The sequence below is a fragment of the Perissodus microlepis genome, chromosome 2, assembly GCF_051167445.1.
Source record: "Perissodus microlepis isolate ML-2025 ecotype Zambia chromosome 2, ASM5116744v1, whole genome shotgun sequence".
Classification (NCBI taxonomy): Eukaryota; Metazoa; Chordata; class Actinopteri; order Cichliformes; family Cichlidae; genus Perissodus; species Perissodus microlepis.
In genome coordinates, this window is record NC_140462.1 from 31,845,641 (window position 1) to 31,861,610 (window position 15,970).

General features: G+C 36.7%; 2 protein-coding genes across 2 annotated transcripts; both read left to right on the forward strand.

Annotated features, from left to right (window-relative positions):
* The first annotated feature begins 2,018 nt into the window (after positions 1–2,018).
* LOC146392953 (immunoglobulin superfamily member 3-like) lies at positions 2,019–3,982 on the forward strand. Its single transcript, XM_084907996.1, has 6 exons — positions 2,019–2,061; positions 2,228–2,557; positions 2,638–2,994; positions 3,084–3,200; positions 3,519–3,568; positions 3,660–3,982. The coding sequence occupies exons 1-6, from the start codon at positions 2,019–2,021 to the stop codon at positions 3,774–3,776; spliced, it is 1,014 nt and encodes a 337-aa protein (XP_084764122.1). The 3' UTR covers positions 3,777–3,982.
* Positions 3,983–8,259: 4,277 nt separating this feature from the next.
* On the forward strand, positions 8,260–9,903 carry LOC146392954 (uncharacterized). Its single transcript, XM_084938383.1, has 6 exons — positions 8,260–8,302; positions 8,444–8,773; positions 8,859–9,215; positions 9,324–9,434; positions 9,643–9,686; positions 9,787–9,903. The coding sequence occupies exons 1-6, from the start codon at positions 8,260–8,262 to the stop codon at positions 9,901–9,903; spliced, it is 1,002 nt and encodes a 333-aa protein (XP_084794509.1).
* Positions 9,904–15,970: the final 6,067 nt, after the last annotated feature.

Here is a 15,970-nt window from a genome sequence, read left to right on the forward strand (position 1 = left end):
GGCTAAAAAACAACTGCTTTGGGCTGGGAGGTCAATTCCTTAATCATAATCATGCAAATTATCATGACCATTGAGAGTTTATACTTTAAGAGCTCTTTGGAGCACACAAGTTGGAAATAGTTGGTCCACTGATGGATTGGTTAGCAGTGTTTCCTCACAGCAAGATGGCTTATAGTTCAAGTCCTTGCTGAGGCCTTTCTGTGTGGTGTATCCATGATCTCTCTTTGCGTGCATGGGCTTCCTCCAAGTACTCCGCAATCAAAAGACATCCAAGTTAGTTGAATTGGTAATTCTAAATTGACTGTGAATATGAGGCAAATGAAATACTTTAAGTGTATAGAATAAAATGCTATATAATGTATGATTAAAATCACATCTTCTGAAGCCCTTTAAATAAAAAACATCGTAAAAATGAATGTATTGCAAAATTGAAAGCAGGTAATGAGAAGGCATCAAGGTAAAAATAGATTTTATTGACATGATCATCTTATCTTCATAATTTTTCTCTTGCTACTTTGTGTTGAAATACTTTTGAAATGTGTTTCATTGATCTGTATTACCTGTTCTTGACTGGAATAGGGGGCATTTAGTTGATTCATATTGCCCAGAAGAAACTTTTAACCCTTTAAAGCCGGTTGGAGCGGGGACGCTCCGTTTCAAAAAAACACTTCCTACGTCCATCAGCGCGAACTATCGCATGTCCGCCATTACCTGCCCAAAACTGGAAGTGACGTCATTTTGCGGAAATGTAGTTTTTTTTTACCATCAGGGCCTCATGAGCCTATACTGGTGTTTTTAAAAGTTCTGTGTCGTTTCTGGGATGCTTAGGACTCATATTGCACTGCTGGAAATAGTTTATTTTGATGCACATGCTGCTTTTTTTGCAAATTTGCATTATAATATTTTTTTTTGTTTTTCCTGCAGTATATAAAAATTGGTGTATTTCAAAAATAAAACTATGAAGACATTCAAAATAAATTTCCTGTGGTTGGAAACTATTTTGTGCAACTTTTTTGTATTTACAGTTTTGAGGGATAAGCCTCTTAAATTTCTCTAACTAGAAATATATGTTAAAAAAACGAAAACGATTTAAATTTTTTTGTAGTTTATTGCACTTTTTTGCAATTTATGTAATTACTATGCACTTAATGCATACATATTATTAAAATTTGGGCTATAATGGTTGTATTGATGTATATCAACTTGAAATGCTCCCAAAAATGGCACTACAGCATGTAAAAATATAATATAAGCTCTGACGGACTTGGTTCTATGGTAGGTCTTAAAGGGTTAATGATGCATAAAACAATGAGTTTTCAACGAGGCAGATAAAGATGCCTGCATTTACAAATAAAGGCTTGATTTCATAATTATTATCTGAGGTTGTAGGTTTTCTCAATCCAGCTGATGCAAAGAAAAGCTTTCTATTTTGATTTAGTCAGTAAAATGCTGCAGTATAAGTTTCTGGATTTACCTCTAGCTCCACCATGGGGTTAACATGTGGGATCGTTATTAAACTACTTCAGTAATGTTGGTTGATTCGCAATGAATTTTGCTGCAAATATGGCAGTTCTGATTTTGAAGAGGTTATACCATCTTCTTTAAGGAGGGGATATTGGTTTAGTCAGTTCTTCAGTGCTTCTCAGGAGTAAACTGTCATTGCCAGCAAAACAGCCAACCAGGAAATTTCCTCTGAAATGCAAACCATGATGAACTAATATATTTCTAAGACTATATGGCACACATGCTTAAGATTCACTGACAAAAATAATAAATATCCAGGGATAGACGAAATTGTACAAAACAATAGCTAAAAAAGGATTACTTTAACACTAGATAAAAGAGAGGTGGCCGTTTTTTTACTATGCCCAGGAGGAGGTAAATGTGACAGGAAGTGTAGATTTGAATCTTTTCAGAGTTAACCAATCAGGTGCACATTACAGTCTGACTTATTGTAATCATCTCACCTCCTTTTCACTGAAATACCAAAAAAGTCCTTAACATAGACCAGTGTAAAGATGATTGTGATGTGGATTACAATGTTCTTTCTTCATCAAGGATGTAAGTACTTTTTTCTTCTTTTGTCCAAAATTATTCTTAGTGAAAAACTTGTCATGATGATTTATATTGTGACCTGCAGGAACAGAAACCAAATAAATATAATTTTGCATTAAAAATTTTCCACATCTTACAACATTTTATTTTTCTGTGTTTTCTTTTTCTTCAGATTCTCTGGTCCCAGTAAAAACCGTTCAGCTCGGTGAAGCAGCAACCTTAACATGTGCTTTACCCATTAAAGAATTCGGCAGTATAACAGTCCACTGGTACAAGCAGAGTGCTGGAGATGGTCTTAAATTAATTGTGACATTGTCCAAATCAGCACCACCTGAATATAGTCCTGAATTTTCTAGAAAGAGATTTAATGTGGAAAATGCTAATAATGTTTGCAACCTGACCGTTCTGAAGACAGTCCAAGAGGATGAGGGAATCTATCACTGTGGAATAGCTGAGTGGATGTATCCCATTCAGTGGAGTGAGACGTATTTGTCAGTAAAAGGTAAGACTGAGCTACTTTTACAAACTTTAAAGTTTCTACTATAAGCTTTAAAGCATCTCTGTGTCTTTTGTAATACACAGGAAATACTCAGATGACATCAAACTATACTGTTGTTCAGTGGCCTACAGTATTAGACCCACTCCATCCAGGAGAATCATTGACTCTGCAATGTTCGATCATCTCTGTCTTTGACAAAGCAACATGTTCAGAAGATCTTAGTGTCTTTTGGTTCAGAGCCGGATCAAATAAATCTCATCCAAACATCATCTATACTCATGGAAATACACATGATGAATGTGAGAATCGATCAGAGACTCAGAAGAGTTGTCTTTATCGCTTCTCTAAGAATGTCAGCTCCTCTGATGCTGGGACTTACTACTGTGCTGTGGACACATGTGGGGAGATATTATTTGGAAATGGAACTGCATTGAAACTTGGTATGATTTTTCATTAACTGTTCTAAACAACAAACAAGATATTTTTATACCGATTTGAGTGCTAAAACTTTTTCTTTGTGTTTTTGTAGTGCAACCGGCACAATCAGTATTCACTCAAATGCTAATATTAATAGTTTGTTTGGCTATTTCGGTCATTGGAAATGTGTTCCTCATATTCAACTCAAGAGTATGTAAACCATTTCAAGGTAAGTGTTATAAAACATTACAATTGTTTAAAAGTCATAAATGATCTCATTAGACTTAAATAATGGAAAGACCAATCATTCATGGATTTTAGGTACAAAATTATATAATAAGTTATTCTGTAAAATCATCAGGAGTCAATCACACCATTGTTAATAAACCTGCTTACAATGAGTGTCTGTCGCTGCTTAGTGTACCAACTTATTTTTTTGAATAATACATTCTTATCAGCAGGATTTTTATTAAGGATCATGCAATCTAAAATAAAAAAGTGCACTTCACTATTATATATTTGTTTTAATAATTTTATTTATCTTTAGGAAAAGAAAGTGCTGTATCAGAATCACAAACTCACAAGTTCAACCAACCAGTAAGTGATGAAAATAAAAGTTATTTACTTAAAATATTGTCTACCTGGAAAGCTCAGCATCAATATTTTTCTTCTAATATTTAATTAACAGATTGAAGCCGATGACCAGCTAAACTATGCTGCACTGAATTTCTCTGAAAGGAAAACAAGAGGAAGAAGGAAGAGAGACATTACAGAGGACAGTGTCTACTCTCAAGTTAAAAGCTGATGCTGATATCAGTGGTGAAGAGCCCATTGAAAATTAAATTGAATCTGAAACATGATTGCAGATCTTATTATTTGTGACAGGTCTTGTTATTTTGCTGCCTTGATTAAATACTAACGTGAGCAGTTTATTTGCCTCATCGCTGACAAGTTTGGGCTCTCAAACTAAAACAAAGTCTTGTCACATTTTTGAAATCCCTGAATTTTCTATCTGTATAAACCTGTTTCCTTGCTTTCGTTGATTAAAAACTATTTCATTCAGTATTTTGGGTTCTTTTTTATGTTTAGGGCAAGATACTACAGGGAAAAGAACTGGTCAGTTTTTTAGATTTTGGGTGGTTTTGCTAATAGTGTGTCTTCTTTCATGTTAAAGTAGAGAAATTATTTTATTATCCCGCATCTGTTTGATATGTAAGCAATCTGGGCACAGCCATTTTTTTTCAGTGGTTCGTTTTAAACTGCGGTAAATAATTTATACTATATATATGCAAACCTTTATGAGTTATACCTTATTAATGTTAGAGAAGCCGTTTGTGTGTTTGTGCTTCATTTACTTTATACAAATGGAACTGTAGCTAAAAAAAACACAGATTAGAAGAATGATTAGTCTGTTGGTTTTCATCTCAGAGAACATATTAATAGACTAGAATAGGCTTTGCTCCCACTAATTTGAGTGTAAATTTGACAGTTGATGGAACATTAAAATCCAGTGTGATGATAAATGTGGACAGGCATTTTTTTTTTTTAAAAAAAGACACACATAAATTTGTATTTTGAACTTCAGTTGATTGATTTTTTTTTTTTTATTTACCTTTGATTTAAACCTACATTAAGGCTCCTCTGAAAATCACTTCAAAAATTTGTTGCAGCATGCTTGATGCAAGTGTTTCCATGAGGTGAGTGGGAACATTTCTCCAAGTGGCATCTACAAAGGGCATCTACTGTCTGGAACTGTTGTTCATCTTTTTTTTAAACTTTCCTTGCCATCCATCCCCAAAGGTTTTCAATTAGATCAGGGCAACATGTAGGACCGGCCAAAACAGTGATGTTATTCTTCTGGAAGAAGATCCTTATCCTGCAGGCATTGTGTAATGTAGCGTTGTCCTGTTGAAAAACCCAGCCGTTACCACACAGACGGGGGCCCTCAGTCATGAGGGATGCTCTCGGCAACATCTGGACATAGCCATCGGCCGTTTGATGCCCCTGCACCTCCTGAAGCTCCATTGTTCCACAGAAGGAAAAAGCACCTCAGACCATTATTGCGCCCCCTCCACTGTGGGTTGTAGAAAACATCTCAGGTGGGATATGCTTGTCATACCAGTAACATTGGAAACTATCGGAAACATCAAGTTTTTTTCTCATTAGAGAATAAAACCTTCTTTCACCTTTTACTGTCCCATGTTTGGTGCTCTCTTGAAAAATCCAAAAGGTGAGCTTTGTGCTGTTCAACGAGATGAGGCCTTTGAATACATTTTTTATTTTTGAAGCCCTTCAGTCTCAGATGCCATCTGATGGTTATGGGGCTGCAGTTGGCACCAGTAAAAACCTTAATTTGGGTTCAGGATCATCCAGTGTCTTGATGACAACCAATGGGATCCTCCGACCCCAAAAAATCTCACCAGCACTGTCTTACTACATCCCACCTCAGCAGTGATTGCGTGCTGCAAGAGACCCTGCTTATGCAGTTTAATAACCTGAACATGTTCAAAAATGAAACATTTTTTTGCCTTTGCCATCAGAACGTCATGACAGTGTGACTACTTGACAGAAAATGACAATGAATCCACATTTCTGCACAGATTTGGTCCTAAACTTTAGGTCAGCTGTAAAACAGCCTGTTTCATTTTAAGCATTGTTCTCAATATATTGCATGCTCTAAACAAATATTTTGTCTCTCTACCATTTCTTCTTGTCACATGTTGTTCCAAGCTCTACTTGGAACTTTGTTAAGATTTAACCTTGCAAAATACAAATTTTTTGCCATTCTTCAAGTGGTCTTAAACTTTCGATAGGGATGTATAATGAGAACTGCATAGAAACAGTTTATTTAGGTGAGATACCGTTCTGGATGCATTTACACTCATCATAGGCACAAATGTCATGCCAATTTGGAGCTTTTAATGATTTCTTTTAACTGTTCTTTTACCAAGGTAGAATGATTACATAGCATAAATACAAAAATACCTAGAATAATAGGGTTTGTAAGTTTTAATGTATGTGCATTTTCTTCTATCTACACAGAGTTAAACGTTTATAAATAGGCTTTGATATATGCATACACCTCCAATGATATTTGGTTTCATGCCCCCAGATGCTTTTGGGTACTCTGAATGGATACTGGATCACTCCTCTTGGCAGAATTGGTAGCGCGGACTTAAATTGACTGGTTTCCTTGCACTGTCATGACTTTTCACTGTCTACAAATTTTCAATAGATTTAAGAATGGGCTTTTGCAAAGACCTTCTAGAAGCTTTATCCATTCAATAAACAGTTTTCTCCACATTCAAATAATTTTTACCTACATACATTGCTAAAAAAAAACCAAAAACAAACAAAAAACAACAACAAAGAAACACCTTTCAATCAGCGTACTGCATCAAATCAATTATAACTGATAACACAATTTTTCAATTGCTACTGGACACTACAGGTATTACACAGGTAGTCCAACTCCTCAAGAATAGCACATCACATATGATTGCTGTATCTCCCAGCACAGTCTCAAGAATATTGATGCTGGCTCGTTATTAATCTCTGTCTCTCTTCCACAGCATGTCTTTATCCTGTCTTCCTCTCTCAACCTAACCGGTCACAGCAGATGGCCCCGCCCCTCCCTGAGCCTGGTTCTGCAGGGGGTTTCTTCCTGTTAAAAGGGAGTTTTTCCTTCCCACTGTCGCCAAAGTGCTTGCTCATAGGGGGTCATATGATTGTTGGGTTTTTCTCTGTATGTATTATTGTAGGGTCTTTACCTTACACTATCAAGTGCCTTGGGGCGACTGTTGTGATTTGGCGCTGTATAAATAAAACTGAATTGAACCGAATTGAATTAAATTGATTCTAGGAGACAGGCAGTTAATCTAGGAGAGCTGGGCAGGGTTATAGAAAGTCCTTATCCATCAGCAGGACTGGTATCTACTCCTTTGTGCAAGGACGAACAGGATCCACCACTGGTGACCTGTGCTTCTTACATGTGAGAGCAGGTTCACCCTGAGCACATGTAAGAGATGGAAAGGGTCTGTAGAAGCCATGGAAAATATTCCTGTAATATCATTTAGCATGACCAGTTTGTTGGTGGGTCACTGGTGGTCTGAAGAAGGAAATCCGTGGAAAAATTCACAGACCTCAAAGTGATAGGAAACCCTTACTGCCATTAGATGTCCTTGGATCCACTGACAGACTCTATTCTGGTGCAGTGGGTTGTGGGTTCCTCCTGGTGTATGAGAGTACATGGCCTCATGTTGCAAGAGTATGCAGGCAAGTCCTGGAGGATAAAGGACTTGAATGGGCCCAATGTTCAAGTCATCTATATTCATTAGAACAACTCTGGGACATTATGTTTCAGTCCATCTGACACCAGCAGGTTGCACCTCAGACTGCTCAGGAGCTCAGTGATGCCCTGATCCTGATCTGGTTGGAGATGCCTCAGGACTTTTTTCCCATTGAGGTCTGATATGTTTTCAAAGTGCCTCTCTGAAGTTTTTGAGCAGTGTACAATTGTTGATCTTGAAATCTGCAATCTGAAATAGGGGACATGAAATCAGTCCATGCTGTGCAGAGTTTGCTCAGAATAATAAAGAAAAACTGTCTTAGAACATAATGATTTGATTTCATAACTTAGGTCTATACCATATCTTTGTATAGAGGTTTTGATATTCTTCATACAGCCAGCTGATCTAAAGAAGACATGCCATTTTGATTGAGAAAGTTAAACAGTGTAAACCAGCTAAGGTCTTGGAGGTAACATTATTCTGTCTTTACCTCTAGCTCCACCATGGGGTTAACATGGGTGACATTTAATGCAAGTGCTGATTGGTTTGTTATGAAAAATGCAAAAACATATAAATAAATAAAGTTGCACATTAGTTGGGCAAAAGGCTTCGCTTCATCCTGTGCGCCAGCTTTTCTCCAAGTCAAGATGTGAAATTTCATCAGAAATTCAATATGTAATGTTTTTGTGTTATTTCTTGCACTACATACCACAAACAGAAGTGGTGACTGTCCTTCAGATGAAAAGAAAAGGAAGGAATAGAATAACTAATAACCACCAAGAGAGAAGTAAAAATTAACCAAATGGATAATTACAACAGAATATCAAAGAGAGGTGAAATGTTTTACAGAGCCCAGGTGGGGACCAGTGTGACATGAAGGGTACTTTTGAATCTATATGTGTTAACCAATCAGAATCATTTTACAGCCTTACCTAACATGATCATCTTGCCTCCTTCACTCACTGAAAGACCATGTTCTCAACAACGAGCAGTGTCATGATGATGGTGCTATGGATTACTTTGCTCTTTCTTCATCAAGGATGTAAGTGCTCTTTAATTTTCTCCACAACTATTCTATGAAGATAAATTACATGTCAAATAGAAAATATGCGTTGAAAATAAAATGAATTATTTTGCATTTGAACATTTTCACATCATTTTTTTCTGTATTCTCTTAATTCAGATTCTCTGGTTCCAATGAAAATCGTTCAGCTTGGTGAACCAGCAACGTTAACATGTGCTTTACCCAGCAATAAAGAGCTCAGCACTTTGGAAGTCCACTGGTACAAGCAGAGTATCGGGGATGAGCTCAAACTGATTTCAACACTGTATGGAACTACACCACCTCAGTATGGTCAAGAAATATTTAGATCAAGATATGACGCATGTAATACAAAAACATTTAGCAATCTGACCATTTTGAAGACAGTCCAAGAGGATGAAGGAATCTATCACTGTGGAATCATTGAATGGCTTAATCCTGAATGGAGTGGGACATATTTGTTAGTAAAAGGTAATAAACTGGCATACTTTCAAAAAATGTATTAGTGTGTTGGAGCATGTTTTGACGATTGTCTTTATATTTTTTTATTAAACAGGAAACACTCAGAGGGCATCAAACTATACTGTCGTTCAGTGGCCAGCTGTATCAGATCCAGTCAATCCAGCAGACACAACAGCTCTCCAGTGTTCAGTTTTCTCTGACTCTGACAACAACACATATGCACGGGATCGTGATGTGTTCTGGTTCAGAGCTGGTTCAGACAAATCTCATCCTAGCATCATCTACACTGGCAGAAAGAGAAGTAATGAATGTGAAAAACCATCTGACCTTCAGAATAGCTGTGTTTATCGCTTCTCTAAGAACATCAGCTCCTCTGATGAAGGGACTTACTATTGTGCTGTGGCCACATGTGGGGAGATATTATTTGGAAATGGAACCGATCTGAAAGCTGGTATGATTTTTTGTTTACTACTGGAAGTTATACTCAAGGTATGTTGGCAGCATATGTGTGACTTTTTTTGGAAAATTTGATATATCTTTCTGGTTGTTTGTTTTGTAGTGCAAAAAACACAGTCGGCATTTATTCAACTGGCCTTAATAACAGTGTGTTTGGTAATTTCTGTCACTGGAAATGTTTTCCTCATCTGCAAACAAAGAATACAAAATAAAGGTAAGTGTTGTATGATGATTTCCAAAGCTAAGATTGTCCTGTTATTCAAGTAGCATTTCCATTGTTTATATATGAATATGAATACATATAAAAATGTTTTGTGTTATATATTTATATGTTAGGCAATACATTTTGAAATAGTTGCCACATCAAATGCATTTTACTATTTTGTATTTGTCATAATAATTGAATTCATCTTTATGGATAGAAAATGCTATATCGGAAGACCAAATTGACACCTCACACCAACCAGTAAGTAATGAAAATGCTTGTTATTCAATTACAATATGACTGAAAAGCTCATTATTATTATTTCAACTGGTTGTTATTATTGCATATCTTTATTACACAGGCTGAAACTGATGGCCATGTAAACTATGTTGCACTGAACTTCAGTGAAAGAAAATCGAGAAGCACAAGGAAAAGAGACTTTGCTGAGGACAGTGTCTACTCTCAAGTTAAATCCTGATTTCAATACCAAAGTTGAGTTTTGTGTGTTTTCTTGAAAAAACAAAAACACAGAAAATAAAAGAAAATTAGGAAAAAATATCAACGAAAAGAAAAATCAACACATCAACTTTAAATTTTGCAAAAGAAAAAACAAAAACAAAAAAAATCCTCAAACTACTATGTGATTTACTTAATCAGTGGATTCACACTCCTTTTGGAGAGGAAACCTGAGTCCCGCTCACTCCATAGGTAGCTTTCTGACCTTTGTAAGAGAAATTAAGTTGAGTGCTGCTGAATTAGAAGCTTTTTTGTAAAAACAAATTGTTTTTGTTGGAGATAACTGTAGTGTGAGAAAACACTTGTGCAGACTGACAGTATAAATTCAGGAATGTGAGAGTCAGGATCAACTGTGTTGGTGAGTTTAGCTGGACTGAGCCTTGCAGCCATGTTGTTTGTTACTGCAGTAGCATTGCGTTGTCTGTTTGCCTTTCCTGTTAGGTGAGCTTGACTTTATATTTGCTGCTTTTTTTAAGATTAGATAATGTAGTTTGTTTCTACCTTAAATAGTTGAATGGAAATTTCAATGTGAATTATAGCTTTCTTTGATTTTATGCTAGGTTACCTAGCCCATTTTAGTTTGCATGTTAGTGTTATATCATGAACAGCTGCACGGGCTGCCTTGCAATGCATCATCTCTGCTAATAATCACAACAACAACAACAACAACAGCAATAATAATAACAATAATAATGACATGTATTATGATGAATATGACTTGCTTTGAGGGTCCGGAGTCTAGTGACTCCCAGTTTATGTTTATTAATATTCATTGATTTTGTTAGTTTATTAGTTATTTGTTATTATTTCCAGTGTTTAGTTGTTCTCTGTGCCTCCCTTGTGTTACTTGTCTAGTGTTCTTGGTTCTATGTTCCCCTTTCCTGTTTTACTTCGGAGAGTCCTGTGCATCAGTGTATTCTGTTTTGCTTCCACCTGGTCTCATCTCGTCTCATTATTGTGAGCTGTGTGTGAGCTGTGTTCCCTGCCTGTCTGCCATTTCCTCACTTCCCTGTGTGTAATATATAGTGTGCGCTTGCCTCTGTCAGATTGTCTGCGTTTTCTCCTGTTTGTCATCCCCCGTGTTTCATCCTGCATTTCCTCCTCAAGGTTTCCATGTCTTAGGTTCCGCGTTTCCAGTTTCAGGTTTTTGGTAATATTTTCTATGTTCCTCATGTTCTTTAATTTAGCTTTTCCCGGTTTAGATTTTTGTTTGTTTTTCCTCAGTTCCTCCGCCACCTTTTGTTTTGTAGCTTTTTGTGCAGTCAAGAATAAAGGCTCGTTTTTGATAAAGATCCACATTCATCTCCATTGTCTGCGTTTGGGTCCAGTTTATGTTTGCATCGGGGGATGAATATTTATATGTTTTTTATGTCTCTGTGCATTGTCTGTGTCATTTCATTACATTTCAGTTTCTTTTTTAAATGCTTTATAAAGCAAAAATAGTCTTTACTTTCGATGAAGTCACGCAAAATACTTAACAAATAAAAACTGTCTAAATAAACATAAAATATGGAATTAATATAAAAACGATAAAATCTCGACTACCACACTCTCAAACAATGAACTCATATCTTACATGTACAAATGTACTAAATATGTTGTTAATCACTTTCTAAATGGCACTATGAACATGTTAGTTGCTGGTAGGTCTTGGGCTACACAAGTGGTGCTTTTTGTTAATTGTTCTGTTTATAATTATATCCATAACTTTTAAGGACATAATTTTTAGCCATAGTCAAATTGTCAGAGGTTTCCAGTTCAGAGATCATGGGAATATTTTTCTTTTTAATTTATATTTTATGTGGGCTTTCTGGCTTCAACAAGTGCCCACTGATTCCTGCTGGGAAGGTTTGTTGTTAACTGGGCTCTAGTACTTCCAAGTCTGAGATGCCTGTAATGATGCAACACTCTACCAGTCTGTTGTGTTTAAGAGATAGCTGACCAATCAATTCAATTCATTTGTATTTATTTAGCACCAAATTACAATAACATTCAACCTGAGGCACTTTGTTTTGTAACATGAAGACCCTACAATAATAGAGAGATAACCCCAAAAATCAATCTTCCCTTTTTGAGCAAGCACTTGGTGACAGTAGGAAGGGAAAACTCCCTTTAACAGAAGAAACCTTCAGCAGAACTAGATATACTTTCATCTAAAGACAGAATAAAGAAGATACTGTGGAAGAGAGCGATAGTTTAATAATAACTAATGATTAAATGCAAAATGTCGTTTAAATACTTACATAGTGAGTAAATAGGATAAGTGAAGTCTGTCTCTTGAATCGGGAGGCTTGTTTAACAAAAACAGGGCATGAAAGCTAAAGGCTGATTCCCATTCGACTTTTAGGTAAGTAAGTGAGCCAGCAGTCAGAGACCAAGCAAACCATAAAAGTAAAGTTTGTCAATTTACTGTCAATCTACATTTTACCTGAGGAAACTTGGAAACTTTCCAAGGACCCACAGAAGGGACTGGTCCCATCCAACTACTGGTCAGTAACCTGCCTCAGTACCACATGGAAGCTCCTGTCAGGCATCATAGGGCCTTAGAGGAACAGCCACATGGCTCAGTACATGAGTGGGGCACAGAAAGGAATTGGCAGGAATACCAGAGGAGTGAAACACCAGCTACTGGTAGACAGAGCTGTCGCCCGAGACTGCAAGACCAGACTGACCAACCTGTGGACTGCCTGGATTGACTACAATAAGCCTATGACTCAATACCCCACACCTGAATACCTAGAACTATACAAGTTCAACAGGACCCTGAGAGCCTTCATCAGGAGCTCAATTGGGATAAGTAAGTAAAAAAGTAAGTAAAATTTTATTTATATAGCACCTATAAAGATAAAAATCTCAAAGTGCTTCACTGAAGCTTGTTATGGAAATTTTAACAATAACCTGCAACACACCCAGTGAGCTTGATTTGAAGTGGGTTTAATAAACGCATTGCAATGTGGAGAGAGCATCCCAGTGAAACACCAGGACCATCTCTGAATTGTGGCCACCGCCCTTACATCTCATATACGCTACACCTCCTCCCGCACAGAGAGAATTATGACCTTGTTTTCTGCTTAGCCTTCACCTAAGGATTTACATCCCTGATAAGCAGAAGGAGCCTCACTATCTGTTTAATGTCTCCCATTACAATGGCTTCACTGTGTTAACTTTCCACATGCATGTAAAGTAGTGGCAGGAGTGCTCTTACTATGGTAAAGTGAGAAAGTGATATTACTGTAAGTAATGTGATATAATTAAATATGTGATTAATATATGAGAAAAGGAATCTGCCACCACAAGCTAAAACATGAAAACATAAATTAACCAAAAGCAAGTTGAAAAAGACGAGTTTTTAGTTGTTGTTTAAAAGAGACGACTGAGTCCACAGATCTCAAGCTCAAAGGGAGAGAGTTCCAAAATCTGGGGGCCACAGTTTAAAAAGCCCCGTCACCTTTCGTTTTTAGCCTTGTGTGATGGATGTGGCGAACAACACTAAAGACTAACTTCAAGCTAATAGAACAGGTTACCATCAAGTGCTGGAATTACCAAGGAGATGGCCTGTCCCCACTGCTGTTATGCACAGGCAGAAGGTCCTGCAGGTCCCGAGGAGTTGGTTGAATTGCAAGAACAAGATCCAGGCTGTCGCCTCTGTCAGTGCGCCCCAGGGCAGCTGTGGCTACAATGTAGCTGCCATCACCAGTGTGTGAATGTGTGTGTGAATGGGTGGATGACTGACTGTAGTGTAAAGTGCTATACAAATACAGACCATTTACCATTCAAGCTGCTGTCCTGCAGAACAACTTCAGCTATCAAAAAATACAACAGGTAAAGTTCTTAATGCTATAAATTTGATTGTAATTGTGAATTTTCTTTCTATGTGTTTTGATATTTATAATATTTTTATTTACTCTATTATCCTAGAATATGGATACGTTGATGTTTTCTGGTGTTGTCTTTACCGTGATGAAAGCTGACAGATGTACAAAAAACAACACAAAGGCAGCAAAGAGGCAGCAAATCTACATGGCTGCCAAGGCTTTTGGGCTGAATTAGGTCTACGTATCACTCCTTGGTATGTTGTTCTGTTCATGTTTTTGTCAGTGTTTAATACAGCAGCAGTTTGGTCATGAATGGCTGTTGTTTTACTCTGTCTTTTATCTCATTTACATTATTGCACAAGCACATCAAAAACTATGTACGGGATTGAAAATGGACATTACTAAAATCACATAAGAAGTCAGGATGTCTACCAAATGGGAATTTAAATATGTTCATATATATATACCAGTGGAGTGTGTTAATATTTGTACTAGAATAAAGAACTCTGCAACAGTGAACTGTAAATAATACTTTTATTACATCATATGTAACCATGTAGGAATTTTCACCATTTTGCTGCAGTCTTGCAATAAATTGTCTTAATAAATATTTTGTTTTCTTATTGTGTATCAGCATGTCCCACTGAAGTTTTAATAGAGCACCAGCTCTCCCACAAAATCAGGTGAGCACCAATTTTTAGAAAACAGAAAACATTTACACAAGGAAATGGATTTCTAACTTTAACCCAAACTATCTCACTGTAAATTAAGACACATTAAAAAGTAGCTCACAAGGTAGAGGTCATCATAACGGAAGGATTCTTAGTTGTTCTCTGATGCATTTATTGGAGTGTTAATATGTTTAAATATCAACTAGAAAGAACTTAGCCATAGAAAACATGAATGTATATCTTGCATTCTACATTACAATAAAAAATCTAGAGTTGAGTGCACAAATTTTCATTGATTTTTGATTTTTTTCTAATACACACAAGTTAAACATCTACATAGAGGCTCAAATATATATACAACCACAACTACATCTTTATTATGAACTTTAAATAAAGAATTTCCAAATTTAAACATAATAACAATAATAATGATAACAGTAATAATCCCAGCATTCCCAAGAATATAGGAAGGTTTCAAGGATGAGCTGAACTGGGAGGTATAGACCTGCGTGATGTGCTGTGGAATTTCTTTGTCTCTGTGCTTTTTTTGTTCATACATAAGACACTATAGTGTCTTATGTATATGTCTTATATATATGTTATATATGTCTTATAGGGTGGCGGCCCATCTTCAGAGATGACTTTGGCATTTGACCAGCGCGCTCTCTCCATGTTGCGACATGTGAATAAACCATTTCGAACAAGCTCATCGGGTGTTTGCAGTTTCTTTTGAGTTTCCATGACAGATCTCAAACTTTAACAGCACAAAATGCTAAAAATTGAGAAATATTTTGTAACAATAGAGTTTTCCATGTCAGAATCATTAAAGCAGACAACAATCTGCTTTAATCATGGAGTTTTCTGTTTTTCTGCAAAGGGTCATCTGCAGCTTTATTTTACCCACATACGCAATTCTCTGAACAGAGAATAAGGCAACGCTGTTAAATTTACTGAGATCATCAGGACATTTTTGGAGTCAAAGTTGATCAATACCTAGGTCTGTAATCTGTTTTACAGCGTCATGGGCAACAAATCATAACTTGTGAATAACAGTTGTGGTTAATCTTTTTACACAGGTGTGGTTGCTCCTTTCTGTAAGCCAGTCATAGGTGCATTATTACTAGCAAAGCCAAAAAGCATACATGTAATTTCTCCAGAGATGCCCTTCATAACTGCAGAATGTCAAAGCAGCCTTGGTCTGCAGCTGCATTTTATCAAGCTGAAAGGAGAGGCTGGACCTCTCACCTTTGTAGGGAATTCTAATGTCAACAACCAGGCAGGTGTAAAATGTACATTTCTAGCTGATTGTTTTCACACTGAAATAGTTGTGCTTAATGAAATGTTGGAAATAGGATGCATCCAGATCATCCTGCTATAAAACATCATCTTTAACAGAATCATGATTGTTGAAAGAGAAAGTCCATTTCTGATTTCATTGTCGATTGTGCTGTAAACTCATGATTAACCCTTTAAGACCTACCATAGAACCAAGTCCGCCAGAGCTTATATTATATTTTTACATGCTGTGGAGCCATTTTTGGGA

Bases quoted from the DNA above. Each gene is read 5' to 3' on its own strand.
- LOC146392953 (XM_084907996.1), top strand. From the start codon at position 2,019: ATGATTGTGATGTGGATTACAATGTTCTTTCTTCATCAAGGAT. The intron at 2,062-2,227 runs GTAAGTACTTTT...CTTTTTCTTCAG, and splicing joins GTTCTTTCTTCATCAAGGAT to ATTCTCTGGTCCCAGTAAAA. The intron at 3,201-3,518 runs GTAAGTGTTATA...ATTTATCTTTAG, and splicing joins AGTATGTAAACCATTTCAAG to GAAAAGAAAGTGCTGTATCA.
- LOC146392954 (XM_084938383.1), top strand. From the start codon at position 8,260: ATGATGGTGCTATGGATTACTTTGCTCTTTCTTCATCAAGGAT. The intron at 8,303-8,443 runs GTAAGTGCTCTT...CTCTTAATTCAG, and splicing joins GCTCTTTCTTCATCAAGGAT to ATTCTCTGGTTCCAATGAAA. The intron at 9,435-9,642 runs GTAAGTGTTGTA...CTTTATGGATAG, and splicing joins ACAAAGAATACAAAATAAAG to AAAATGCTATATCGGAAGAC.